We start from the raw sequence: 27,793 nt of genomic DNA, 5'->3' as shown, positions 1-27,793 counted from the left end.
ATCTGAAGCCAGTCAGCTCATGGGGAGAGTGCTGCTTCCCCACCATCTCTGAGAGAAGAGGGAAATGAGCAGAAGTTAAATGACTTCTGGGTCACACATTAAATTGGTGGCCAGGCTGGGACTGGAGCAGAGTCTGCTTGTGCTGCAGTGCATCAGGTGGACACATCCTTCCTTTTCCCCAGGCAGGATCACAGCCCAACCCGAGAGGCATCTACAGTGATAGAGCCAAAATTTTCTTTTCTCCTTTGAGTATCTCTAAGAGCCCAGCAAAAGAAGTAATGTTGTGACATGCATCCAGGTTCATTAATGAGAGATGTAGCTGGATTAGATGCCTGGTCACCAAAGAGTATCTTTTCCAAGCTCCCTGCATCACTTGGGTCAGCAAACTTTTCCCACAGTCGGGGTGCAAGCAGCTGCTTCTCCAGCCAGAAGTGCAGCTTACAGGCAAATCCCAGTTGTAATCAAGGCAACCAACTGCAGATAATCAAGGTCTGGATTTTCTGGGGACAGAAGGGATGTACAAGAGAGAAATGGGGTCAGGTAATGGGTTAAATTGCACCTAGGTATGATTTGACAATCACTCCCCTGATAACAGCTTATGATGTTTACAATTTGTCTTCTGTTTTGTTTTGTGATTTCAGGAGCAGAAGGCACAGTGTTCCCTAAATCTATAGAAACTCCCAATGTCAGGGCAGACCCCTTCAAGGAACTAAGGTAAACTTTGGAATATGGTTTAATGGTAACTCAGTGGAGCCTTGTTGGAGTTGTGCATTTTGCTGGGCATCATTTCTGCTTTTGCATAAGTGCTTGGGGATTCACTTTGAAAGGCATCATGAGGAGGATGCCATGGAAGAGAAGGGACCTGCCATATTTACATGTGATATGACCCAGCTAAAGGCAATCACAGGTCATGAGAGCATCGTTTCTTCTCTGTAACGTGCTCTGTGTACCCTGGGCTCAGCATTTGGAGAAGAAAGAGAATCATCTTTTCCTGGTTGGGTAGGGAGGTACTGGAGTCTGTGCTGGATCACAGGGAGTAGCAGCAGGCAAAAGGATAATGCTCTCCAGTATTATCTGCCTTGCAGAAATGCAAACCCTCCCTGACCTACCCAGGGTATAGCTGTGCTTGTATGAAGCTGCTGACACTTGCAGAGATGCCACTTGCTGACAGCAATGTGCCAGGAGGGAATAAACAGCACAGCCCTTGGGAACCAGCTCTGCCCTCAAACTAATGCTGGGCATTATTTTTATTTTATTAAAAAAAGAAAAAAGTGTGGCAGCTAAAGGCTAGTTTGGATGAATAGATGGCTAGTCTCTGAAAAGAGACTAACCATATGGCCTAATAAATTATTGACTGAATCTCCTGATATTTCCTGACCAAGAGGGCTGTAGGGGTTTGCCTCAATACTCTAATTATCCTTCCTTAGAAAAAGAAAGAGAGAGAAACATGAAAAAAACTCTCCAGAAGGACATCTTGTCCTTAGATCTTGGGTTGCAAACTCTCCTTTGCTGGCAACTGCTGGGGACGAAGCAATCTTCAGACAGCTGGAGTTGTGCACGAGTGCTGCAGATTTGCTGTGGATGCACAGAGGTGGGAGAGCACCTCTCATGAACTCTCTCTGCTGTGATAGCAGAGATAGTTATGGCCCAACTAGATCACTGTGGAAGACAAAGAATATCTAATCTGCCTTCCCTTGGGTCTATGTCTATCTTTCAGTTCCTCTCAGGAAACCCTTTAATTGTTCCCACTTTGCACTCTGGGGCTCACATGTCCAACAGCAAGAGCAGGGGTGGCATGATCTGGTTTGTTATGAGAGTTTGTTCTCCTTCTCCATGCACTGACTTTAACCCTGCCTTGTGGTTTTCCCAGATTTGGTATACTTCCTTTAAAGAGAAGGGAAACAGGGTCTTTGCTCAGCCTGAGCTGCAGCTGCAGGGTTTGCTGTGGTGGGTTTGTGAGGGCAGGGAGCAGCGGGGCAGGGCACACCTACCCTCCGTTTCTCTGGGCAGAGCCAAGCAAAAGAAGGCATCAGTGGGTGGGTGGATTTCTAGGTGAAGTTCAGGTGACAAAAGCTTTCTGGCGCAGCCCATGTTTACTGACGTTTTCAGAAAAAAAAAAAAGCAAGATGATGGTTAAAATATCCAGTAGCATCTCTGTAACTTACAGAACCAGGTCCTATTTTGAGTAGTGCAAAAGAGATGCAAAATTTAGGTCCAAGTTTGTGGTTACTTAGGACTTGTATAAAGATAGGTGGAGAAAATAATACAAATAAGTGTAGGATGTCATATTAGAAGGGACAAATGTGAATTAAAATGGCCTTAATCTTATTGAGTATGCTTCTGTTCCAAAGGAAATTCAGCTAAATGAAATTGGGATGAATTAGTGGCAGTATCCATGCAAGGGATTGATTCAGTGTATTTGATCTGCTTTAAAAAATGTTTTTATTTCACTATGTAGAGAGCTGTTAGGTAACTGACTTCATTTGAAATTAGTGGACTGGGTGGAAAAAAGTCCTGTAAGAATCTGTTGGATTATCTTGGTTTGTTGGGTTTTTTTAAGGAAAATTATTGAATAGCATTTATCTTGGGGAAAAAAAGTCCCACAGGGTCCTAAAACATTTTGTGTGCTTCTGACAATTTTATCTTGGCAAATATAGATGTTTTTTCCACCACCCTGAGAAGGAAAAAGCCAGTGGTTGCACTGTGAAGGGAAAGCAAGTTTTCCCAAGAACAAAAGCTCTATTCCTCCCCAAACCAAGAACTATCCATCTGTCTCAGCATATTGGATCACTGGCTGCTTCTTAGGCAAAATGGTGCCTTTTGGGGGCAGTACAGAGTTAATAGCGAAAATAATCTTACTCTGAGGGGAGATTTTTTGGTTCCTTCCTATTTTGCTAGCAGAGCATGTGCATAAGGTGTCCTTTTTGCCTATTTATAAAGATGCTGCAGTGAAATGGGACTGGATGAGATGGCAGCCTATGGGTCCCGAGCTGCCAGGAAAGCAGCATTGAAAACACACACTCAGTAGCTGGCTTGACTCTAAAAGACCTTTTTCTGCAATAAATAGTGCAAACTTTCTTTCCTCCTTAGGCTGAAGTTCTCAGGTGGAAAGTGCACATTCAGCTGCTTCAGGCACCACCAGCCTCCATCTCTCTTCCTGGACCAAACAGTTGCCATTAGTTATGTAATTTATCCATTTGCTCTTTTCACCTCCATGCAGATTCCTACTTTGTTGTTAGATCCAGAGTAAGGTGGCAGCCACTGTTGCTACAGTAAAGAGAAGCGACCAACTGCTCCTGTCACCAGTGGGAGTCAGGACACCTGAATGTCTTCCTTCCCTTCCTCCTCTCTCCTTAACAGACAGTCTGATTTCCCCAAGACAGGCAGTTATGCTGTTGTACCAGTCACCTCTGCTTCTTTCCCTCTTTTCCACCCATCTCCCAAAGTCCTTCAGCTGTGCCCATGTGCCACGACCACTGACACAGCACAAGTACAGCACTCTTGTTCTCAGCAGACTTATGTCCTCATTTAGCTGATGAATGGTCTTCAGTTCATAATTCAGCTGTTAGTAAGTCAGTGGCTCTAGAAAGTGGTCACTATCCTGGTGGGCCTCTTTTCTCAGTGTCCTTTTTAAAACACTTTTGTCTGCAATGGATTAGATGGAGACAATTCTGGTGGATAAATGTGTGTAGCCTTTTCCTTACATTCTAAGCCCATTAAAAGGCTGCAAGAATTGGTTTGGTGCTTCATTGAGCCAGGTCTGGACTTTCCTGCTGAGTCTTCTCAGGAGGTTCTCTCTCGTGCTGCAGACAGACTAATGTGTCCTAAAACAATCCTGTTCAGTGTGCCCTGTGGTAGAAATGCCAGAGCTCATAAATGTCTTGTTTAGTGCAGGATGTAATTAACTTTCCTAACCATGCTCTAGAATATTCTTTATAGTGATCTAAAAACTACAGGTGGCTGAGAAATTATTTTATATACTTCTGCAAACATTTCCATGCTTTTGCTTATTTAAAGTCATTTTAGATGCCCGAATGTTTTGGCTGTTGTTCATTGGGTTCTAAACTGATCTAAAACAGTAAAAAGGAAGGCAAGCAATTTCAAATTATTTTCAAATACTTGGAATGTTTAACTTTATCATCCTGTGTCATCCCAAAATAGTTTAAGGGGAGGGCTTGGGAGGTTTGTTTGGACATTGAAATATTTGTACTCATCTGCATTGACTCTTTTTAAAGCAGGTTGGTGCCTTCGACATATGTTAATGTGATTGCTTATGTATAAAAGTGGAATTCAATATGACCTTTTCTCACTGGATTATTTTAGTAGCACCCAAGTAGCTTGTCAAGAGCCTGTCTTGAGAGCTTCTCCTTGACACTGGCAGGAATCACCTGCCTTTTTCTATTTATCTTCTTCCAAAAAACCAAATATATGCCAACAGAAGTTGTCCATCAAACACAAGATCAGCACTCTTCCAAGGTGAGGGATAAAGGCTGGACAATGAATAAGGAAGAAGGGAAATAGTCTGAGGGGAGAGGATTAAAAGGAGAGGGGATGTGCTATGCTAGAGTATCCAGCCCCGTCCCCCAGCTCAGAGTGAGTGTTAAGCACCTCCCCAGTGTCCAGGTCATGCTGGGCAGGGGCACCCACAGCATGGAACTGCTTTAGAGTATTTCTGTTTCCAGAGTTGAATAAAAAGAAATCAGACAGCATGAAATTCACTCCATGAGGGGCAAGCACACACCTGGAATTCATCCACAGATATGGTAGGTTAAAAATGCAGTAAATCGCTCATCCAAGGCCAGGAAACCAAGGGATGACTGTTTTTTTCTGTAATGCACAAATACATTTAAGGGAGAATTAATCCCTCGGGCTTAAAGGGGTAATTCTTGACCAAAGTTAATTATGAAGCACTGAAAGTACAAAATGGCAGATGAAATGTGCTTGCAGCTTGGTTTTATTAGAGCAATTCTACCTTACAATGTACAGAACTGAACTATCCAAATAGTCCAAGAGAGACCTATTAAAACAAGGAACAATTTAAATACAGTGCTCGGCTAATGTAACAATACTCATTTCGAAAAACAATAATTCTTGTCAGATTAGGGTTTCTCTCAGCTGTGTTTCACAAGGCAGCACAGATAAGTAGGAGCACATTTAATGTTTCTGTCTAAAACCCATTATATTAATAAAGATTAAGGGAAGAAAAATTAGAGGAAATGCGAAAAATGAATGGTATGAAAGAGGAAGTTATTGGTGAGAAATGAAAGTAATTTATGAAGACCATTGTGTGATACTGAAACACTGTTTTGATCACAACCAACACTTGTGGATTTCTGTGAGGTGTCAGCAATGGGGAAATAGCCAATGTACCTCTGTATTTAGCCGGTTTATTATTTTCTGATTGATTTGCCACAAAGGATGCAATTTCTTTTCTTCGTTATACCAGTGCAATCACAGTAGTTTTGGTAGTCCTTGCCAGCTTAAAAGACAACAGACTTTCTTGCTTGGGATGAGCTTTACCTCCCACATTGTAGCACTGTTTTCGTATGATACAGATGAGTTGGATTTATACAACTATCTCCATTAAAGTCAACACATGTCTATTCATATATAAATAAAATGAGAGACCAGGCTCCTGGTTTCTAAACTTCAAGCTAAGTGGCCTTATGAGTGATAAGTTTTTTTGGAATGGCAGAGATCCTCATCACTCCATTTTCTTATCGAGGACACCACATCTGATCTAAGAATTTTCCCATGACAGTTAACACTTCCTGAAACTCTTGCTGTTGGATGAGACTTTCTCAGAGCAGAAGTCACACTGAGTTTGCAGCCACTTTGCTTCAGTCTTTCATCCTGCTCACATCCCTCCAAAGCTGCTACCTATCCTCTTACATAAGACAAGCCACAGCCCTCTCAAATCAAGGGCAGTCTTTCCTTAGGCTTCTTGTGCGTGGTGCATTAAGACATATTTCACAATTGGATGTAAGACTTGGAGTTAAGGAGGCAGTTGATTGCTGGAGCTTTACATCTGTTACAGTATTTCTATTGCAAAAAGGAGGAGAGAGGGGGTTGTTGTTACCTTTTCTTACCCCAGCAAATTTTCTCTTAATGGCCTTCATCTCTCTCACAGCCAGCACCAGATAGGGGGGGGATTTAGCTCTTGGTGTCCTTTCCTTCCCTGTTTTTAGAAGGTGAAGCCTAGATTTGGATGAGCTGCTCAGGAGGCACACACCTGGGAAATGGTAGAGGCGTTGACAGAGCTTTGCTGATTTATCCCAGATGGATAAATCATAGCCCTCCCCTGTCCACAGTGCTGCTAATAGCATCTGTCCACAGACAGGCAGATCCTCTTCACAGACAGTGAAGGCAGGCTTGGCAGGAAGGGGAGCTCGGCAGGAAGGTGTTTTGAGCACAGTATATTGCTGAAGTATAAAAATGAGATAGGCTCAAGCTTGGGAAAAGAGGCAAAGCAGTTGGAATTGGTGGTCAAGCTGCCTGCAGGGTGTGCATGGGTCTTCCCAGAGGCCCTCCTGTCCCCTGTGCTCCTGGCATGGGTGGGTGGAAGAGCCTATATATTCTATCAAAGCTGTGTGGTCCTTCAAGTGAGAACAGGAGTAGGAATAGGGAAGAAAAGAGCAGATTTCTAAAGGCAAAGCTGCCAAACAGCATTGCTTATGGGGTAGAGAGCAGTGGAAGTATCCCCCCATTTCCTGGTTGATACATCAAATGATGTAGGAAGATACACAAGATTCCTCTGCTTCTGCATGTAATTAAGCTGCATAATTGCAACTGGAGCAAAGGCTCCAGACAGAGACCAGTTTAACTTTTCCTGGGCCCTGAATAAAACCCAACAGCCAGGTTCATTATTCTCTCTCTGCATTTATTCTGCAGGGGTTTCCTAACGCAAACAAAATCTTTTCCTTGGAGATATTAATCGTCAATCCTGGCTGTTATCTCAGATTGAATACCCTTCTTGTATACAAGATCTGTATCCTGCCCAGGTGCGTTGTGCCCGGGTTTGTCATTAGCTTTCAACAGCAGAACATCACTTGCTCCACAATCAGAGCACTCATCTAACCTTCGAGTGCTGCTCACAGAGGTGTGTGAGCCAGAAGTCCTCTGGGACCTGAGAGAAACCCCATCAGTGTGACCGATCTGTACAGTCAGACGTGCACATGTATCCATTTGAATAACAAAAAAGCGAGCCTGTTTTGCCTTTTTTAACTCTCTGTGCAGCACACCGCTCACCTTGAGTAGAAAATAGATGCTAATAAATGCCAGGCCTTAAAAATGTGAATTATAGCCATTTCACACTCCACGGCAGACTCACACTGGTGAAATGGCTTAATACTTAATTACAATGCTCGTCCTTCTCTCAAGTGCAGATGACATTCCTCAGATAGGTTTCGCAATGACATCTGTGGAAATAAGTTGTGAAACTGATTAGTTATTCATATAATACAGAGTATTGACTGTGCACTGATTAAAAGGATGTGGTGACACCTCTAACATGATGTATCTGTCTAGTAGGTTAGTCTGAGATGGTATTTTTGGAAGGTCTTACAGAAAATGATGAAAGTACCCTTTAGCCTCTCGATGCAGATGTTTATAGAAAATTTACATTTTGATAATGATTAAGGAGGACTGCCATGTTCCAGAGTGACGTACCTTACTGCCTGTGCCCTGGCAGGAATACCTGCAGGCTCCAAGGACTGTTTTTGAGGTGTCAGCTATAATAAGGTCTGCAGGTTATTGACTGACTGCAACCATAAGTGCCCTAAGAGCAGTCATTACACAATTACACAGAAAGGTGGGCAGGCAAACCATTTTGGGGCAGGGGGGTGGGGGTGGGGGGTAAGTGAAACTTGGTCAACATGTTTTCCTTGCAGCAGAGTCTAGCTGATGCTCCTGTTCCACAGGGCAGTCAGGAGATGCTGCACCAGGAATAAGTTGGTGTGCTGCTCTGGGATACAGCACTTGTCATGCTCTGTGAGAGCCTCAAAAACCATTCTTTTATCATAACATTTGTACTTGAGATAGAGCTATTTGTACCAAGGATATTGAGCATAAAATACAGAAGTAAATAGAAAGTTGGCAAGGGAAAAAGTGCCTTACCCACCTATCACTGTGATCCCAATCCTTTTGCAAATACTGTGATGTTTAGGATGTAATCATGTTCAAAATGACTGAATGGCTCAGAAGCAAAGGAGATTTTCCTCTGAACACTGTTCTTATCTTAAAGAAATGAGAGGAATATAATCCACTGAGCACCATGTTTGCTTTTTGGTAGAAAAATATATGGTTTTCTTTAATATTTCTCTCCATCCCTTTATATGTCTCTCCAGCTGTGTATCACATTTCTAAAACCTCAGGTGAAGAGCAAAGCAGGCAAAATAAAAATCTTTACCTTATTCAGCACTTGGTACCTGCTTTTAAGAAGGACTATCTCCCTGCTAAGACTTCACCCTTGAGCCTGGGAGCTGCCTGGCAAACTGAGCTCCACGTTCCTGCCATGCAGAGCCCAGGTCGGGATCCACAGCTGGGCTTTCTCCTGCTGAACTGCAGCAGTTAAAAAGCAGCTTCCTTCAAACCCAGGACTTAACATGGACTTCTCATTAACCCGGTACAAAACACAGAAGGGCAGTTTAGATGCTTTCCTGCCTTTTGCTGGAGGGTTTGGCTGGATCACAGCAATAATACTTATTTGTTAGTTTGAATGTGGTACTTGGAGCTATACAAGTCCACTGTGATTAAAAAGGACATTTTTACAAATACACTAATCATACTTTAGATTGTAGTCAGGAATCAATAGCTGTTGCATAACCTTATTAAAGAGAGGAGAAAAATGTGTTCATAACTACAATGGGATCCCTAATTTTGAAAGCAGTGTTTTGTCTGCTTATTAAGAGAAATCATAAATATTCACTATGCCTACAGAATTTTTATTCTGAATTTGTTTCATGTGGAATAGAGTTGTTTCCTTGGGCCAAACAGGAGTATCTATGTCCTTTCATCATTAATTGATTTTATCTTTTTAATGTGCAGTGGCTTCTGCTGCTGCTCTGCTCCTCTTGTATCCTGCAGTATGGATTTATCCCATGGATTATTGTGGCACCTCTGGGTGTTTTAAATTGTAATAATTTCTGAGCAAGTAGCATTACTAGTTCACACTGAAGGAATGTCACTCCCAGCTCTCAAGTGATGTTTGGCCTCAGCTCTGCATGTGGCTCGTGACAGCCCCGTTCTAGAAATGACTCAGTCAGACCCCTGCACAACCCACAGTTGTCCCCCGGTCTCTACTTCACCTAGAATGATAAGAATATATTCTCAGAGTGTGAGCATTAGCTGTGTGCTGCTCTGCACCTTCTGGGCTCAGCAGTGAGTTGTCTCAGCAGTGCTGGACTGGGGAAGGTCGGTGACCCATCTTGCACCTTGTGCACGCTCGTGTCCCAGGAAGGAGGAAATGGAAATGCAGAAGTTACTTGTGCTGGCAGCACAGGCAGAAGCTGGCAGGTGGTTCCTCTTTCTCGCCTCCATCTTAAGAAAGTTGAGACTTCACTACATCATTTTCAGGTTCTGCTGACACTCTGAAGCTGGCAGTTAGTTCCCTGCTCTGCTTCCCAGCTGAATTGGCATTGGAGTAACTCACTGAAAAATAAAAAAGAAGCATTTTTTTGAGGCCAGACTTGTGAAATCACTGTATTAAAGGTGAAGCATTGCTGGTTTGAATACCAGCCACCATTTCATCCGTCAGCAGAGGTGGATGCTATAAATACATACCCCAGTACATACACACAGCTTTGCTGGCAAGTAAAATAATGCCCTGTTTCACTTCAGCTGTGCAAGGACATTGTGTCCTTGGATGGAAGAAAACAAACTTAAAATCATGTATTTCACATGGTGTCATGTGGCTTCAGGGCCATGCAGTAGATGAGGAAGCAGAAATGTGATTTTAACCCAGTAATAGTCAAAAGCAGGTGAGTGGCCTCAAGAAAACCTGAAAAACATGCTAGAAATACAGCTCAGATGTCCAGAGAGGAGGAGCAAATCATCCAGGATGTGGGCAGTGGGTGCAGAAGGAGAGGAGGTTTGCCCTGGATTAGGGTCATGGGAATGGGTGTCAGGATCCTGAGACCCTCCTGGCACTTGTTCCTCCTACTGAAACTCAGCTGCAAGTCTGTGTTTCTCGTGTTGAGTTGACCTTGTTTCATGAATTATCTCCTGCTTTTCAGAAAAGAAAAAGCAAAACACATTCTCTCCCTCTTTGCCTGGTTTCATGTCATTAAGGAAGGCTGTTGGAAGGGTGGCTGAGGACGTGTTATGAAGTGGCACAGGGGAATCAAGCAGGAAAGTAAACTAAAAAACTCCAAACTTAGGCCATCAAGGATCATAAACGAGGTTGTAAAGCAGAGGGGAAATGGCCTCCTGGTGAGTTTGAGAACAGCTGAGAGGGCTGGATAATGAGGAGATGTGCTGCTGTAAGGAGATGTTCCCTGCCAGTGAACTTGGGGAAAATCTGCTTATATTTGATATAATAAGGGCAAAAAGCAAGACACAAAGGGTTTATGCTGCTAGTGCTGAACTGTGCGGCAGTGATAAAAATATGTCATGTCCTGTCCACTTCCTTAAGTATTAGCATTTTAAAAGATAGAGAAAGAAGTAAAGTAAAATGTCAGTTTAGGGTTTTTTTTATTAAGGATTTGCTGTCTTAACTTTAATGAAGGAGTAATAAATATAAATGGATATTAATGGAAGGTTATTAAAGCTGTTCATTTTGATAGAAAATATGCAGTATCTTCTCCTGCAATGCCAGAGGTTAAAGATTATTATTGCTTCCTAAGGTTTCCGAAATTAAATTCTTTCTCTTATGACCCAAAAGGTATGATTGAAAATGTGTGCATGTGAAATAGTTTGTCATAAATTCATATTGCAATAAAAGTCTCTTTATTAAAACAGGATATCTTACAAGAATCAGCTGAGGAACTCTGTCTAAAGAGGGAAGCTTTTTTATAAGCCATTTTGGAAACTCAAATGCTGCCAGGAGGATCACCAGGAAAGCACACAGCAGTTTGGGAAAAGGTTCTGAGCTTGCAGCCAGAAGTTGAAACCCATGGTTCCCTGGGTTAAAAACTAGTTGACTTTAACTGGCTTTTTTTTCTGGTTTATACATTTCTAATTAATTATAAATTACATTTCTGACAGAGCCTTTTAGGGTGCAAAAATTAAGTCCTTCTTAACTGCTGTTTGTTTCTTTCTAAAGCCTCCAAACCTCACACTACCAGATAATCAATTCTTGTTCCCCTGCAGCAGAAGGATCTGTGCTCAAAGCACAGGGGGAAAAGCCAATCCCAACCATGTGGTGCCAGGAGATTTGGGAAATGCATCTCTGCTGCTCTCCAAATCTGAGCCCGAAGGCAAATATCCCACCACAGGCATTGGCTTGATTCACTAATAACTTTTCAAGAACAGAAACTTTGGCCATGTGGGATAACCCATCAAGGTATTGGTGTTACCATTAATTGCTTAATTCTGTAGGCAGTGCTTTGCCTTTACTCCAAGAACGGATCCCATGAAGTCATAGGATAACCATGGCCTTACACAGCACATTGTGTCCCTTGGTCACTACTGTATAACTCACTTCAGCATAGATGGATATTAATGGAAGGTTATTAAAGCTGTTCATTTTGATAGAAAATATGCAGTATCTTCTCCTGCAGTGCCAGAGGTTAAAGATTATTGTCGCTTCCTAAGGTTTCCGAAATTAAATTCTCTCTCTTATGACCTGATTGATGATTGAAAATGTGTGCTTGTAGCCACACTTGTAATCACAATGTATATAACCACACTGGATGTGTTTCTGCAGGATCTGCACATCTGGATACAACCCAGGTCCTGAATTCAGCCCTGGGTTCTGGCAGCTGCCTTAGAATGGGCCTTGGCCCATCTGTGCCCTGTATACTTCCATAAATACTCAGTTTTATCTAAATGGGATCAAACTGATTGTATCAAGAAGGGAGTAATTTGTCATTTACTTAGGCTTAGTAACTCATCCCCACCATCAGTTCATGCCTAATCCTTTGCAAAAGAAAACAACAAAGTCTTACTGAAAACATCAAGGGCAGTACTGCTAAAGAGATGAAAAATGGAACAGTAAACCTCTCCTAGTACTTTCCCGTTCTTTCCTGCTTGGCATGTGACAAATTTATAAAACACCCACTAAATATGTTGATTTTATGGGTTCTCAGTTGAACAGTAGGGCACCATTTAATCTCTCCATCCATTGGCATTGTGCTGAACAGTGAGAGAGGACCAAGCAATGAATTTGTCAGAACGCTTTGCAGAGCTCTGAGATACACAGCATTCAAACAACATCACACCAGGAATCTAAATCTATGAGTCTAGAGGTTACTTACAGATAGAAAAAATAAATCAAGCAATAAAGGATGCCTATAAAAAAAGGATGCTGCCTTTCAAATGAAGACACTTCAGAGTTCATCATAAACCTCTGACATATATTCAGTCACTCTGCTTGCTGTCACAGTCTGAAATATATTTCAAGGTGCCTGCATATTTTATGCTGTAACCTCTAATGAATACATGCACATTTTCAATGATGTTGCATCATACCTTGTGAGCTGATGTGACTTGAAAGGGAATCGCTGTCAGTGGACTGGGAGCTCTGCAGGCAGAGGTGCTCAGATACACATTAAAAGTGTTTCTCTGACTCACACAGTATGTCTAAATGTCCCTGCAATACCAAAGAGAGTGTTGGTTTCATAATCATCTCTTTGAGGAAGATTTCCTCTAGATGGATGCCAGTTCCCCAAGTGAAGCAAAGAACCTTCAGTCTCCTCAGTGTCTGGCTTTCCTAGGCCAGGCTTACAGTAGGTTACAGCCCTGACTGACCTGCCAGTGGGACTGTTCTACAATAAACAATCCTACAGCAAAATAGATGCTTTTTCTGGCTTGAATTTCCAGGGGGAAAAAAAATATTGATATAAACAAAAGCAACATCTCTGGCTGAACTTTTACTTAGAGTGATGAATAGCAAAATTAGCTTTCAAGAGCCAGACTGAAATTTCAGCAGAGCCACCGAATACTTACCTATAATGGTTGTCTTGCTCCTCAAATGGAGATTATGGCTCTCTTGAAAGAACAATTGCAAGACTTTTGTAGGACCAGTACTTAAAACTGACCATCCCTTAATTTTAAGTATCTGTCAGGAATTAATGGTGTGGCACTGATTTATGGAGCTATCCAGGCCACTTCTGCAGAGCTTCTTTCTTTTCAGAGATAAGTATTCTGGGAAGCTGCTAGTATGTGTGTTATCCATCAGGACCCGTCAGCCACTCTCCATATGGTTTGCTGCAGTCAGAAAAAATGCAAAATTATTCTTAAAAGTGTCATTTTCTGCAGTTCAAGAAGTGCATTTTCTGAAACAAGAGATTAACAGTGAAGCAGAGCAGGCAATAATTATTATTAGTCTGTATTTCCAAAAGTAACTGAAGACATTTGAGTACCTGAGAGATTATTTGACTTTTCAGAGTAGAATGGTCCATACTGTATAAATATCAGGGGGTCACAAGCTGGTCATTTTTAAACAGAATGTTGGACAATTCTGGCATTTTCTACTTGATTAGAAAAAGAAAAATAGAGGAACCAAACTTAGAAAAAATAAAACAGCTGATGCTTTAAGTGCTTGTGGTCGCTATAAGAATGTGCAGACTTTGCAAATCTGACTCAACTACTTGAAAAATGATGGGATCTACTTTCAGTGAAAGGCTGAGGCATGGGGAAGAGTTATCCCATGAGAACAGTACAGTGTCTCCCTGTGGCATGCCACTAAAATTCTCATAAAAGACCATGTAATCTTGGCTTCAAGATATGTCAACATTACCCTGCTTTTTTAACAGACCTATGCAAATATGCATAAGTTCTGTATGTAGTAAGGGAGAAGTCATGCCTTGAATTTGTTCTTTTATGGGCTTATCTGCCTTCTTTTGATGCCATAGTCTGAAGAGTTTTATTTATGTTAATTGGAGACTTTGGAGAGTGTACAAAGTGTATGAATGGGTAGATTCAGTGGATGGTAGAAGAGCTATTTTCCATTCCAAACCTGAATTACTGATGGAGATGGTGAAGCTGTTGTGTTTTTGAGGGTTATAACTTTGAGTGTTCTATTGGCAATGCTGGATTTGACCATGTGTAAATTCCATTCTCCTGGGATGTGGGAGGCCCTGATTACTGGGGGGTTAATGAAGCTCTGTGTGACTGGGCAGGCAGAGCACCCACCACACCGTGCTATTGAGCAAGTCACTCAGAAACACTGTGGTAGCTTTGCCATTAGCACAGCCCAGCTTTTCCTGCAGTACTCTCTGCTAATATAAATATTCCTGAGCTGCTATTATATATATATTCATCTATTATATATACTCAGGCCACCAGCATGTGTCTCTATGTTTTCCCTGAAATGCTATTATTTTTTATACCAAAATAGGAGAGTTTAGAGAATTATTTGAATTCTATTTCTGTATTCACAGCAGAGAGAACAGTGAGAGCAAGAGCTGGATGTTAGAGTACTCAGGACAAGCTGCATTCCTCTCCCTGAGTCCATTCACCAGGTCCTTACCCCTTTGGAGTGGGATACCAAAGGTGTCCCATTTCCACACCATGCCCTGTGAGACCACTTGGTGCACAACACAGAGCAGTATAGAAATAAACACACCTGGCTTTGGCACTGAAGGGGGACATCCCAGGTAATGGGCAGCTTTGCTTGGGATGATTTACCCTCCCACCTTGAGTGTTGCTCCAGGTAGAAACATTCCCCATGAATCAGCTGTGCAGGTCTGACTGAACTCAAGGGCTGGCGCTCTGTTCTTCAGCAGTAAGTGTTCACAGCACAAGTGTGACAGGCCCCAGTAGTAGCTTTGACATCTCCAGCAGCAGAAAGGACTGGTAAAATTGCCTCAGAAGAGCTCACAGTCTCACTTGCCAAGCCTAGTGCCTAAAGTGTAGCCTAGTTCGCTCTCTCAGTGGAAAGCAAATAGAAAAATCATTTTCGCAGTGCCCAGCAATGTTTGTCTTCCAGGTTGGCTGGCCTGCAGTGACATTAGTGTCCCCAGAGCTTCTGAACTTAATCATTTCCAGTTGCTGCTTGCCTGCTTGAAGCGGACCTAGTCCACCCTCCACTGTGTTCCTCCTGCCAGTCACTATGGGAACAGCAATCAAAGCTCATATTTATGGCTCTGTAGATGTCTGAGGTCACGGAGCACAAGTCTAGAGGGAACAATTAAAACAGACCTGTCCAGTTATATCTCTTTAAGCTCTCTCCACATTACACCTCTAACTAGAGCAGTAAAGTTAAAGCAGCATGACTGGCAGGATGTAGCTGCTTTATAGAAGATATCCTTTAGAGAGATAAAGATACTCAGGATGCTGTGGAAGTGTACTAGGAGTGAAGTCGGCATCGCCAGATAAAACCTGCCCCCAGGTTTGACTCCTCGTTCCAGCTGGCAGAGCTGTGCCCTGCCAGAGCCAGCCATGCCCAGCAGCCTTGGGCAGAAATTCTCACTGAAGGAGCCCATCTCTCTGCAGGCTGCAGGAAGGCAGCTCCTGCCTCACCCACCATGGATGCTGCTGGGATGAAGTTGTTTGAACTCTTTTGAAGTGGCAGAGTATGTTTATTCTGGTTTGGGGAGTTGTGTGGTTTTGGTGGTTTTGCCCTGGGTGCTCCTTTACTGTCATCCCTTATCCACTAAAAATTGCAAATGTGCATTTGTAGGGTAACAGCAAGTGTTGTTTATACCTGGTGACTTACTCTTATAGCAGAAAACAGGAGAGAAAAAGAAGACTGCAGGAATAATTGAAATGAGATGGAGGGAAGAGCTGCAGCGAACCTAATATCTGAGGAACAGAGAAGTAATTCCTTGGCAATTTCCAGGTTTTGTAAGAGGCAGCTGTCTCTTCCTGTTTAATCCAGGGTCATGTTCTGTTGAGGGACCTATGTGATGGGATTCATGATCCCATTGTCCATGTTTTATTGAGTCTAGGGATGAAAGAGGTTCCTTCCCTTGAGTGTTAATGTGGATTGTTAAATAGGAATGAAAATGATTTAGGCCAGAAGATACAGCAGCAGATACCACGAGAAGGTGAGAGAGAGTTACCTCCTTTACATTCAATGGGCACAGAAAGATGCAACACTAGAATTTTAGAAACAGGCCAGCAGGCATGTAAATATCTTTACAAACTCCAGGCTTTTTTAATGGTCTTTTTATATTAAAGATAGTTCCATTCAATTCACAGCTAATGGGCTTTGGGTAACCAGGGTATGTTTGGCTAATATTTTCTTGCATAGGCTTAGTTCTGAAATGCTATGGATGGAACAAGTTCTTGCAGTGGATAATGCTGTGTAGACAAAGCTGTGTCCCAAGTAAACAAGAAAAGACAAAAGGAGAGCAGGCACCACGTGCTGAAATGAGCTCTCTGGTGGTGTGCTTTGGGGCAGGGGCTGAGGCAGGAGAAAACCCAGATGGACTCCCAGGCCACTGCCTCTCCACCACCTCTAAATTGCATTGAAATACAAATACTGACTGCCACAAAACATTGGGATGCTGGAATGGGGCATGGGCATGGGAACAGCAGCTCCAAAAATACTGAAGTTTCCATTTTGAAGCTTTGGTCTGGCAGGATTAAACAGTTTCCTGGCAAGTTGATGTACAGCCGTGGGTTGGGGTTTGGGTTCTTCACTCTTCCTGTTTGGATCTAACTTGAAAAGTTGCATTTTGATATCTGGACAACCTTAAAGTCTGATTGTGAAAAATGAAAGAAAACACTGGAAACATCCATATCATCAGTGCTGGAAAAGGGGAATGGGAAGTAACCGACTTCACGTGGCCCTCCCTGCTGAGGAAATTTCTCTGAAGGAAATTTTCTACTGTATCTCTCTGTTACAGATATGCAGATTTTCTGAGCTCTATATGGTAGGCTTGATATTCAGTGTCAAAACAAGAGATCTGTTAGGCTGACTCATTCCCGTGTTTTATCCCAGCAGTGGCACTGGGTAACGTTGGCAAGTGGGGGGTGGTACTGGTTGAACTGGAACGTCCAGTGTTGAATGTGGCTCCTCAGCCTGGTGTGTGGGCATGACTCAGATGGTCTCATTTCCTTGGGGCCACAAAGTGAGGACTGGATTCATTGTTCTGGAACTGGAATTAACCACTCCTGGCTGCTGGGACACAGAGGTGTTACAGGGAATGCTGAGATTGGTGTTCTCTGTACTGGGGGGTGACAGGCCAGCCTTGGCACGCAGCACTTCTCTGCTGTGGGGAGCAGGTGACATTTGCAAACCTGGCAGACTGGCAGCTTTGAATGGTAGAAATCAGGACATCTCACATGCTTTGCTTCAAAGAACAGAAACACACCAGTATTTCAAAGAGCAGGGAAGACACATACCCTTAACTCCCTCCCTTCCCAGCTCGATGGTGTCTTTGGTTACTGACACAGAGGAAGGCCATGGTAGTAATTTTGACCTGAAAGGTTTTAGAAGTGGTGGCCACCTATAGCAAATTGTCCAGATTCTATGTGCACTGGAGAAACCTAAACAGAGTTAAATTCTTGCCTGTTTTATTTTTCCTCCTGTTACCTACCAAGCAGACAATGAATAGTGTTACTCACTGCTGAGACCACAAGGGTGCAGGCAATTCAGAAAAAGCTAGAAAGTCTAGGGGAAAAGACATACCTTGCAGCTTTGCCTTTATCACTTTGCTGTGTTGGGGAGAATTACTCCTCCTGGGCTGTGTTGAGCCATCCCCTCCACTGCTACACTGCAGTGAACCCAGGGACCACTGAGTGCACTCACCCGTGGTCACAAAGGCTGTTCATCCTGTGGCTGGAATTTCAATTCAGCCATAAGACCAGTTCTTCTACCTGCCTGCCTTTTTAAAATCAAAATAAAATAGGGTAAAATGAAATGAAAATCCCAGACAAAAAAAAACCTGTTTCTAGGAAGGAGTTATGCCACTGAGTGGTACAGCGGTGTTTCTGACATCAGTTCTTTTTTTTTAATCCGTTTCATTTCACCTCCATTTGACCTCTTACATTAGTAACTAGAATTGTCTCTTTCTTATCTGCTGAAGAGACATATAAGGGGGGTTATTACAGTCAAAACTCAGACTTGCCCAAGGAAAGATGGAAGGAACTTCGTGGAAGTCAAGAAATGTTGAACATATTCTCACTTTGCTGTGGCTTGGCCCAAGGAGCAGGAGAGCAGATTTCTGTACCTTAAAATAAACAAGGTCAACCACCTACAGCACAGATGCCAGCAACAGCATCAGGGCACATATCAAATAGCATAAGGAGAGACAATGAAGGAATCAGAGCTTCTTGAGACACAAACCTGTGAGCAACAGGGTTTCCTAGCTCCCAGTTCTCACCAGGTGAAGCAGGACAGGCATGTTCCTCCCCTAAGTAAAGGTGAGTTTATACCAAAAGGGTCATGTCTCAGTATGTGCTGAACTGTCAACACCAGGTTCAGTCTCTCTTGTAGTTAAGGAAAATACCATCTAGCATATCTCTCTTGAAAGATTGCCAAACCTTACCTTAAAGTGCATGTTTTACTCAGGAGTGATTATATGCAAAAGATAAACAGAAAACAGTTTTGGTTTTAGATGAAGATATACTGATGCTAAGAATTTGAAAATATCCTATTCCCTGAATTAAAGTAGTCCCTTTGGAGACATCTCTATACTCTCTTTTTCAGCAAGTTGGGCTTTTTTTTTCCCTGATCTGTTTCTCTCTCTCTGCTCCTTTCCTCTCTCCACCCACCCACACAATTCCTTTATTTTCTTCTCTGCACCATTTCCCAACCTATTTTCTTTTGCATATTTGAAAGCAAGAAATTAGTTGAATATCTCAAATGGCTGTAAGGTTTTCAGTACTACACTATCAAAGAGCTTTGAGTCTGACTTCTTCAAATACTCCTCCTCCCTCCTATTGCCCTTCCAGACTCCTCTGTGCTGATAAAGTACAAGGAGGAGCACTGGGCCCCTCTCACAGTCTCTGTCCTTGGTGGCCTGACCAGTCCTTGGCTTTGTCTTAGTGTTACTCCAAAAGCGAGGCAGTGAACAAATGGTCTGCAGGGTGAAACACATCCCTAACTCTGAGCAGGAGCCAGCACATTTGAAAAGATGGTGCAGTATTGTTGCATGATAATGGGCTGGATTCGAGGAGTTTGGATCCTTTCTGTGACCTTACACATGCAGACGTACAACCATATTGCCGGTGAAAATTGTGACTGTGAAAGGGGCCACAACTTCGGCATATACATCCCTCTACATTTACAATTTACGCATATTTACTGTTTCTTAAAGTGTACTGGGGACAGAAAATGGTACATCTTCTGCATAAAAATGGAAAATAACTGCAAACCTGTTATATACTCTGTATAGCTCTGATCAGAGGGGGAAAAATGACTACAGATTTGTGGTTGACAGGCTTCAGAAAAGGTTCAACAGAGTGTGAAAATTGACATTTAGCAAATAACAATTCAGCCTTCATTTTTTGTGAAGTTGCTTGAAATAAACGGCAGGTTTTAAGCAAAATGTTTGGTCAGTTGTTATATTGGATGTTGCTTGTCTCATTACTGCAGTTAATTAAAAGGGGGGACAATAAGTCAAAGCCAGAGTCAATAAGTTTGTTAATAAAGATTTAATTTGGTGGAATCATTATAAATTGACTGTACAATGAATGGATGTGCCACAGGAATGTGAGTGTCTGAAGGTCTATAAATGGGTTTTCAGAAATAGCCATCAGGTTGTAGCCAATTTGTCATGCTAAATAAGCTCTTCAAATCCACTTAGGCAAGTGTGTACATGTTTCCAAAGGGTATCACCACTGAGTATATGATGCATACAGATACACCTTTTTTTCCAAAGCAGGTTTTTAATTCTACCATTTCAAATCCTTTTCAGCTTTGTTATCTCTATATTTCTCATTGTAAGTGATTTACTGTTAACTGCAGTCTTTTCAGAAGGAATAGAATAAATCACAGGAGAAGAGAAAGAGTAAATCATCACAGTGCTGTAAGCTGAACCTGTGAGCTATCCACGTGAGATTTTAATCCACCTGACCCTTTTCCTTTATGGCTGACCAAAGAGCAGGTAAAAATCCCATGACAGACAAACTTCAAAAAGAATTTTAGAATGAAATTCTAGACCAACATTTCTTCTCTTCATCAAGCAGTTATGATGCAGAAGACTGCATGCAAAGTACTGATGATAATGACTGCAATATTTGGATAGCACTGCACCCCCTGCCATTAATCCTCTCATTCGAGTACGCTGGGTTATCAGAGGAAAGTGATTTCTCTGTCAGTGATGACATGCTGGTCTTCTCCTCAGGATTATTTAACACCCTGGAAAACAGAAGAATAAGATAAAAAAATTACATCATTCTGCCTTCTTCCAAAGTAGAGCAGTAGATCAAACCATGAAAGTAGTGGAGAGTTGGTCCAAATTGACCCAGTGGTCAGGCACTGACTGCACATGACATCCCAAAGTAGAGCACCACGTAATGTCTAAGTTAATAAATACTATATGGATTAATCCAGCAAGTTTAAGCTGACTCAAGTATCCATCTTTACACCGGGATTTTTTAGGCCAACACGGGTGGTTTTTGTCCTCCTGACACCACCCAGAAGCCAGTATAAACTTCAGGAAAAAGCCAATTTAAGCCTGAACTGTTCCCTCCAGGACAGCATTGCTTTCTCTGCTCCAGTGGCTCAGGGTTGCCTGAGATTTGGTGGCCCTACAGACCTCCCTTGGGCTGTGTTCTTCTCCTCCATGTTCATGATGACAGCACTTTGTTAGCAAATGGTGTCAGTGGCCCCGAGGAAGAGCCGCAACACTTGATTTCTATTTCTTCTTCTCCTCCCTGGCACGGTGACAGTGCACAAGATAATACCCAATCTTAGCAGCCTCTCCTGTAATTCTGCTTGAAAGGGTTTCTTCCAATTTATGCCTTTTAATTAGAAGCTTTCAACCTATAATTAGAAACTTACACCAGCCCAACCTTTGTTTCTTAAAAAATGCGTTTGTGGTTTAGGCAATTATGGTAACATGAAAAGTAATTATTTGCCACTGCATGAGACATGAACATGGTCATTAATGCACCCAACAGGAGGAGGATTTTATTTTGTTTCTATTTATTTTAATTTAATGCAATAAGTTGCATAGCGCAATACATCAGACAAGCAAAAGAATATGTGGTTTAGGTGGTAGATCAGGCCTGTCTTACTCCAAGTCTGTTTGCCATACTAGGAGTGTAGGGAAGCTGTGGTCAGTGGGATTAGAGGCAGAACCACACTGCAGCCCCAAGCTCTCTGGTTAGCCATGAAGGAATTTCCAGACCATTACTTAAGCAGTTTTGACCCAGACTATGTAACTTGTGACAAGAGACATTTAGTGGTGAGGTTTTCGTAATAAAATTAATTACTGGCTCCTAATGCCAGCCAGTGTCATCAACAGCAGCACTATGCCTTAGCTGGAGCTCAGCCTGTTCTGTGATAATGTTATTTACTGTCCTACTTCTGACCATGCCAAGAGAGGGGGCATCTATCCTTGGCTTTCCTCCAGCCAGAGCTTACTCTATATCTATATAGTGTCTCATATGGCTGTTTACTGTCAGAGATCATCCTGGAATGGTTTGGTTTAGAAGGGAAATTAAGGCTGAAAGATGGAGCACTGCAGGATGGAGGTAATCCCATGGCCAGTTCACTGCTCAGGTGTGTCAGGCACAGTAGGGTTTCAGAGCAAGACCAATCTACTCACAATCCTCCAGGTCTGAGGAGAGTGAAGTTACAGTCATCTCTACACTTGAAATAGGAGTAATTCTTTTAGTATCCCTGAATCCCTTCCCTGGGCACTTAAACACATTACCTTCTTTAACCACATGTGTATTTGCCACACATCGTGTTCAGCTATCTCCCAATTTCTATGATAATTTCCTTCCTTGATTTATAAGCAACAGATTTTTTAATTATCCAGATGATTTTAATTTTCTCAGCCATACCTCCTCTTCGTTAAACATTAATCTTGTACCTTTTTCTTAGACAGTCTCTGCCCTTCATTAGTTCTCCAGTTCATAATGAAACTAGATCTCAGTAGTATTACACAGTCATTTTTCTCCCTAGATTAATTTGATATCTTTTGTTTGATCTCAAACAAACATTTAGGACAACTTTACCAAATTACCTTGTGTTCAGCAATTCCCAGGCTGTAGCATGGTAGGCAATCAATTGTATTTTGACTTTCCTGTGCTTTCCTAGTTTTTGTGCTTTTTAGTGCTCTGAGTAAGCTCAGCTAGTGCAGAGGGTGCTGGAAGTCTACAATGGGATTTGCAGTGTGGTGGTCTTCTGATATGTTTGATCTTCTCCTCTTGCTGAAGAATGGCATTTTTTTGGAGGTAAAATGAGAGCTGGTTCCCACCTGCTTGGTACTACAAGTTGGTACCATACCTACAAACTCCTCTGGTTCCTCATGTATCTAGACCGTCCCAAGGGTAATTCATATTACTTTCTCAATTCCTTTTTAACCTTCTCTTGACTCATCTTTGTATAAAATCTCCTCAGCATCTGTGCTGCCCAAATATAGAGAAGAAAACTCGATGCACCCCTTGCCATTTGAACCAGACTTATCTCCAGCTCAATTAGAAAACTGTAATTTCCAATAAAGCATCATTAGACCTCTGCACCTGCTAGCTATCTGACAGATTTAACTGGATTTTATTTAGGAATTAACCATCATTTGTGGATGGTAGCTGAAAGAATTTTCATTCATTGTTCACATTGGGAATTACATGAGGCTTTCAACCCCCAGACACAACAAATTGTTTCAGAGCACGGCTGCACTGGAATTGTCGCTTATTAGATTTGCAGAATAAACACTGGAAACTGAATGGTGATAGGGTCAAACTAACCAGTATTTACAGCAATAGGCAGGATGTACAATTGGATGACATGATAATAATATATTCTTGTTTACTTCTGTAATTAATGTTCCTAAAAAAAATACCCTGGAAAGCTTCCATAAACAAGATTTATTTCTGTTGATTGAGACTGTAATCAGATGTCCCTATTCAAACAGTAATTGGTGTGCTTCATTAACATGTAATTGAAAACAAGATTTATGTCAATGCTAAGCAATAAATAACAGGGATACATATTTTCTTATTAGTGATGGTCTCTTCTGTAAGCTCTCAGAATACTTACTGCTTTTTTTATTGTGCCATTTAGATCATATTTTCTCAAAATCATGGTGTCATGAAAAAAGACATAGAGCATTTTAACCTCTCATTCTGATGTACCAAGGCCAACTCCATTTTTTTCTCTTTCCTGTTTTACAATAGACTCGCTGTTCTTGCCATATTTTAGTCTATGTTGTTCTCATGAGATGGCAGTACCAGTAGGAAGAAAATCTAGTGATGAAGGGCAGAGCTCAGAACAGAGCCTTTTGCTCTTTGGGAGATGACAAGACTGCTTGAACTTATGTTCACCTGAGGTTTCTACCAGGGTAGTCCAGGCTCAGCCTGTTGTTCCTCCTCCCAAAGTTTTTTCTGTTCCAATACAAGCACAGGTAAGACAAATTTAAAAAAATTTAAAAAAAAAAAAAAAAAGTGTTTAAAAGCATTCCAGAAATAGAAACTAAGCTTGCTTCCTTTGCAATTCAGTAAAACCTAATTAACTTACAGTTAATAGTGAGAAAAGCATTGTGGGTTTTTTCTTACAAGTAGATATATATAAGATAACACACAAATAATGAAGTCAGAAGTGTAAGTCACTGCGAGTGGCTGATCCCATTGATTTCATTGAAACAAGGGAGTTAAATCTGAAAACAAATTTCTGCCCGAGATACTGGTTCATTACCAGCAAATTGATGGAGCTCCATGTTTACTTGCCAGCGTAATTTGCCAGTTGTATGAGATATAAGCAGGCACAGTGGTAACATTGGTTAATTTTATGCTCAACGTGAATCTTATAGCTGGTCAGATGGATACCATAAGAAATAATTAGAGTCATTAGATGTAATGGGCTACAGCTGCAGTAATACATGCTCTATTCTCAGTCCAGAGGTTTCTAAGCAAAATTAAATTAGCTCCTGTTACCACACTGTTGCATCATATGCTCCTCACCTCCTGAGTGTAGATTTCTCTATCCATTTCCATACTGCAAGCAATGTTTGTGCCCCACACAGAAAAATCCCCCACTGGGGTCAAGAAATTCTGAGCACATTAACTGCTTTTACATGTTGAAGATCTCCCTCCTCTACTGCCTTTGGTACAGTTTGCAAGTCCAGTTTGCATCGAAGCTGGACCTGGGCAAATTTTTACCCCTAAAGTATTTGCAATACATTTTACTTGTTAATGAAATTATGTCCACTTTACTGGAAGCACATCAGCAGCCCCCAGCTGCCTTTAGATCTTTAATACCCTTTTTTCTCCACAAATTCAAAAGGCTCTTTGTAACAGTAAGGAAAATGCTGCATTATCCTGGAGGGGATGAGGGGAGGGACAAAAAGGAAATAGATCCCATGGTATTGGAGTGATTAATGTGACTGTTTATGATGAAGGAAATGAAAACTAGAAATCTGGGTAAGTAATGGTCTTTCCAAGTGAATAACTTCCACTGGAACCGCAATACAAACTCATATGCTGATCTCCTTTAAATTACTGCTTAAGTTTCCAAAGCAAAGCAGGGATGACACTGAAAATTTTTCTCCCTTGTGGATTCCCAGGAGCACAGATTTTCCAGCAATAGCAGGAGAGCGGTTCATTGCGAGATGCACACATGCCATCACCTCTCTTTAAAATGTGAGATGCTTTGGTGATAGGTTTGAGTGGAAGGGCTTCAGAGGCATGTGTAGCACTGTCCATCAAGCCTGGTGAGCTGGAGCAAGGCTTCCCCTGCATACATCATCCCCCACACTGACATGCAGGCCGAGTGTGCTCAGTGGGAAGAACAGGACCAAAGTATTTTTCATGAAGATATGAGCCTAATATTGCAGATTTGGAAAGATCAGTTATCCACCTGCCAGCCATCTCTATCTCTGGCAATGGTACTTCCCTGGCCTCAGTTATTACAGTACATAACTGCTTCACAAGCAATAATATATTTATCTTCTCATCCTCCCTATGGAGTCGAAAAGTGCCATTACCTCTGTTGCAGAACTAAGAGCTGAGATTAAGGGTCAGATTTGTTGTAGCATTTAGGTGCTCAGTGAGATTTTCAAGAGTACTTAATACCCATTGTAATAATTGGAACCTGGGAACTTTGATAGTTCTGAAAACCCTGTTACTTGTGTCTTTTCATTTAAAAGTTTGGACTTTAGTGACACCCCAGAATCCATAGGAGTGATTCCTATGTTGTGAGTAGTCACCCAGACAGTAGAATGTCTGTTCATCCATCTACTTGGAGACTGTAGGTGGGACATGAGAAATTTTATGGCAGTAGCTTATCTCAGTCCTGAATTCCACAACCTGTAACAAGCTGTGGATAGCAGTGCCCAGATCTGTGAGAGAGGTCAAAATCCAGTCCTGCAAATACTGAAGCAAAAATAAGCAGCACCCATGGTCAATAAAAAGGGCTTATGTGCCAATTGCTGGGATGGAAAATTCAAGAGCAGGAGCAAATAATGAAACAATCTATATTCATGCAGCCACCTTTCCAGCCTACTGCTCTAAGTATGGGCTTACACCTAACTGGGAGATGGGAATCCTACTAAAAGCTCCAGAGGATCACACTGGAAAACAAATGTTGATTTTGAACAAATTATCTGTTCATCGCTAAATCATTTTCTTTCATTATTAGTCTCCAAATTGGTTCTGCTCTGGAAGGCAGAATTAGGCTTAAAAGCAAAGTGTGTCTTAAACACTTGCTTCAAATGAAAGTATTCAGTAAACATCACTCAAAGCCCCAGAGCATAACCTCCTCAACTGCTTTCTCTGGCTTTGCATAGATTTTGAAGCTCCTGGTTTGGGGACAGGTGTTTCAGAGATTCATTTGGGATATCAGAAAATAATCAAATTAAATTCCTTACAATCATATGCCCCTCAAATGCCAAGGAAACACATTTTTAAGACCTTTCTATCCTCCTTTACAGTAGCATAAATTGGCACAAAAGTCCCATGCAAACAGATGGACTTACACCAGTATCAAACATGGAGGAGAGAGAAGAGTCAGGCTCCAAACAAGTAGGCATGTGGGCTGCAGCCCAAATTTTTCATTATTTTAAGAGCTGCACTTTGCTGTTACAGTACTTGCACTCACTTCCGTAGTTTTATGGTTCTAAAAAATTCCTTGAGCTTCAAAATTGTATTTTTAGTATTAAAGGCTTGTGCTTGGGCTGATTCAGTATGTCAGCAAGATTGCAGCTGTCTGAGCTAGAGATTTAAGATGATGGAGTAGGGGTCAGCTCAGCAAGGTGGGTGATGGAGCAGCAGCAAAGACCCAGAGTTGTTGTGTATTTGTCCCATGTGAGGAGGGGCTTGAGAGGGTCCTTTGTGCCTCCATGAGCCAAGAAGCCCTGCACGGATTAGAATGTGTCTAAAATCAGTGGGCTTTCATCAGTGCTGTTATTCTGCCTGTGGGTTTTCATCGTGTGGAGGAGGGAGAAGGACTCTGTCACTTTGTTAGATGTGACAAGAGGATAAAACTTTGGGACGATGTTATCTCGTACACTCCATATCTTTGGTGGCTTATTCAAAGAACACGTTTAACTCAGTTTGATGTTTGTGGGATCTGTGTACATAAGGAAAGAGAGGCAAGAAGGTCCTCTATTGATCCTCCCCCACCATGGGAAGACATTCACCCATTTCCAGTAAAGGTGTAGGACTGGGAGGCTGTTCCAGTACAAGCAGGACTTGAGTGCTGCTGATGCTGCTGCTGCTGCTGCTGCAAAGGAACATGTTTTTACTGTCTGGCCTGAACACTGTTTTGCACTCACAAGATTTATTTCTCAGTTGGAAGAAGAGCTACAAGATTAACACATGAACAAATACTTTGAGACAGCCAGGACATCAAAGAAATTGGAAAGTCACTAAAATGTTGGAGAGCTGAAGAGTCACCTGGCCGTGTTCTTAGGAATAAGAACATCTTATCCTCAGATTAGCTCGGCTGTCTTGGGGTTTGGACACATCCTCTGGTGAATTTAGCTACAGTGACTCAAGACATAACTGGCCCCAGCTCTCTGCTGCTCCTCCTGAGGATCCTGCTGTGGAGCAGAGGTGGCAGGAGGGAATATGTGCCTGCCTCCCAGCCACTGCAGCACAGATCTGGGGGCTTAGTGCAAGCAGATGGTCCTTCATTTTTCAGGGTAAACACCAGTCTATGAGGTGTCTCTCTGTTAAGGGTGAGAGCATACTGTGTTCCTGGGCAGAAATCTCCAGGGAAAATGTGGGTCAGACAGTGTGTTAAGCCACCCTAACAAAAGCCACCAGAATTCATGTGTCAGAGCCCTACAGCTGCACTCTGTGACCTTTTACCATGAGGAAATTCTAACTGATATTGGAAAGGCAGCTATTGCAATTGGGAGGTCAGGGGGAAACGTATCACAGGTGGCACTATTTAATGGCAATCATTCTTTGCAAGCTTTTTCTCTTCCATGCAATCTGCAATTCAAAGAGGTGGGGAAAAAAGTAACAACAGTTTTAACCTTGGGTTCCTCATACAGGAACTAGGCAAGGGGTGATACCAGTGGAAGGTTTATGTAAAATGTAGCTTCCTTGCAGAGAACAAAAAGCAGCT

At 42.1% G+C, this 27,793-nt stretch overlaps 1 protein-coding gene across 2 annotated transcripts in view; it reads left to right on the top strand.

Annotated features, from left to right (window-relative positions):
• Positions 1-27,793, top strand: part of SGCD (sarcoglycan delta) — a 314,890-nt gene that overhangs the window by 274,944 nt on the left and 12,153 nt on the right. For both annotated transcript variants that reach the window (XM_050312063.1, XM_050312062.1), the window contains exon 8: positions 642-714. In XM_050312063.1, the coding sequence (XP_050168020.1) occupies positions 642-714 (73 nt within the window). The remainder of the gene's footprint in view (positions 1-641; positions 715-27,793) is intronic.

Source organism: Myiozetetes cayanensis, unplaced genomic scaffold, assembly GCF_022539395.1.
Source record: "Myiozetetes cayanensis isolate MyiCay16 unplaced genomic scaffold, myiCay2020 scf17, whole genome shotgun sequence".
Lineage (NCBI taxonomy): Eukaryota > Metazoa > Chordata > Aves > Passeriformes > Tyrannidae > Myiozetetes > Myiozetetes cayanensis.
This window is presented reverse-complemented; position numbering and strand designations above follow the sequence as displayed.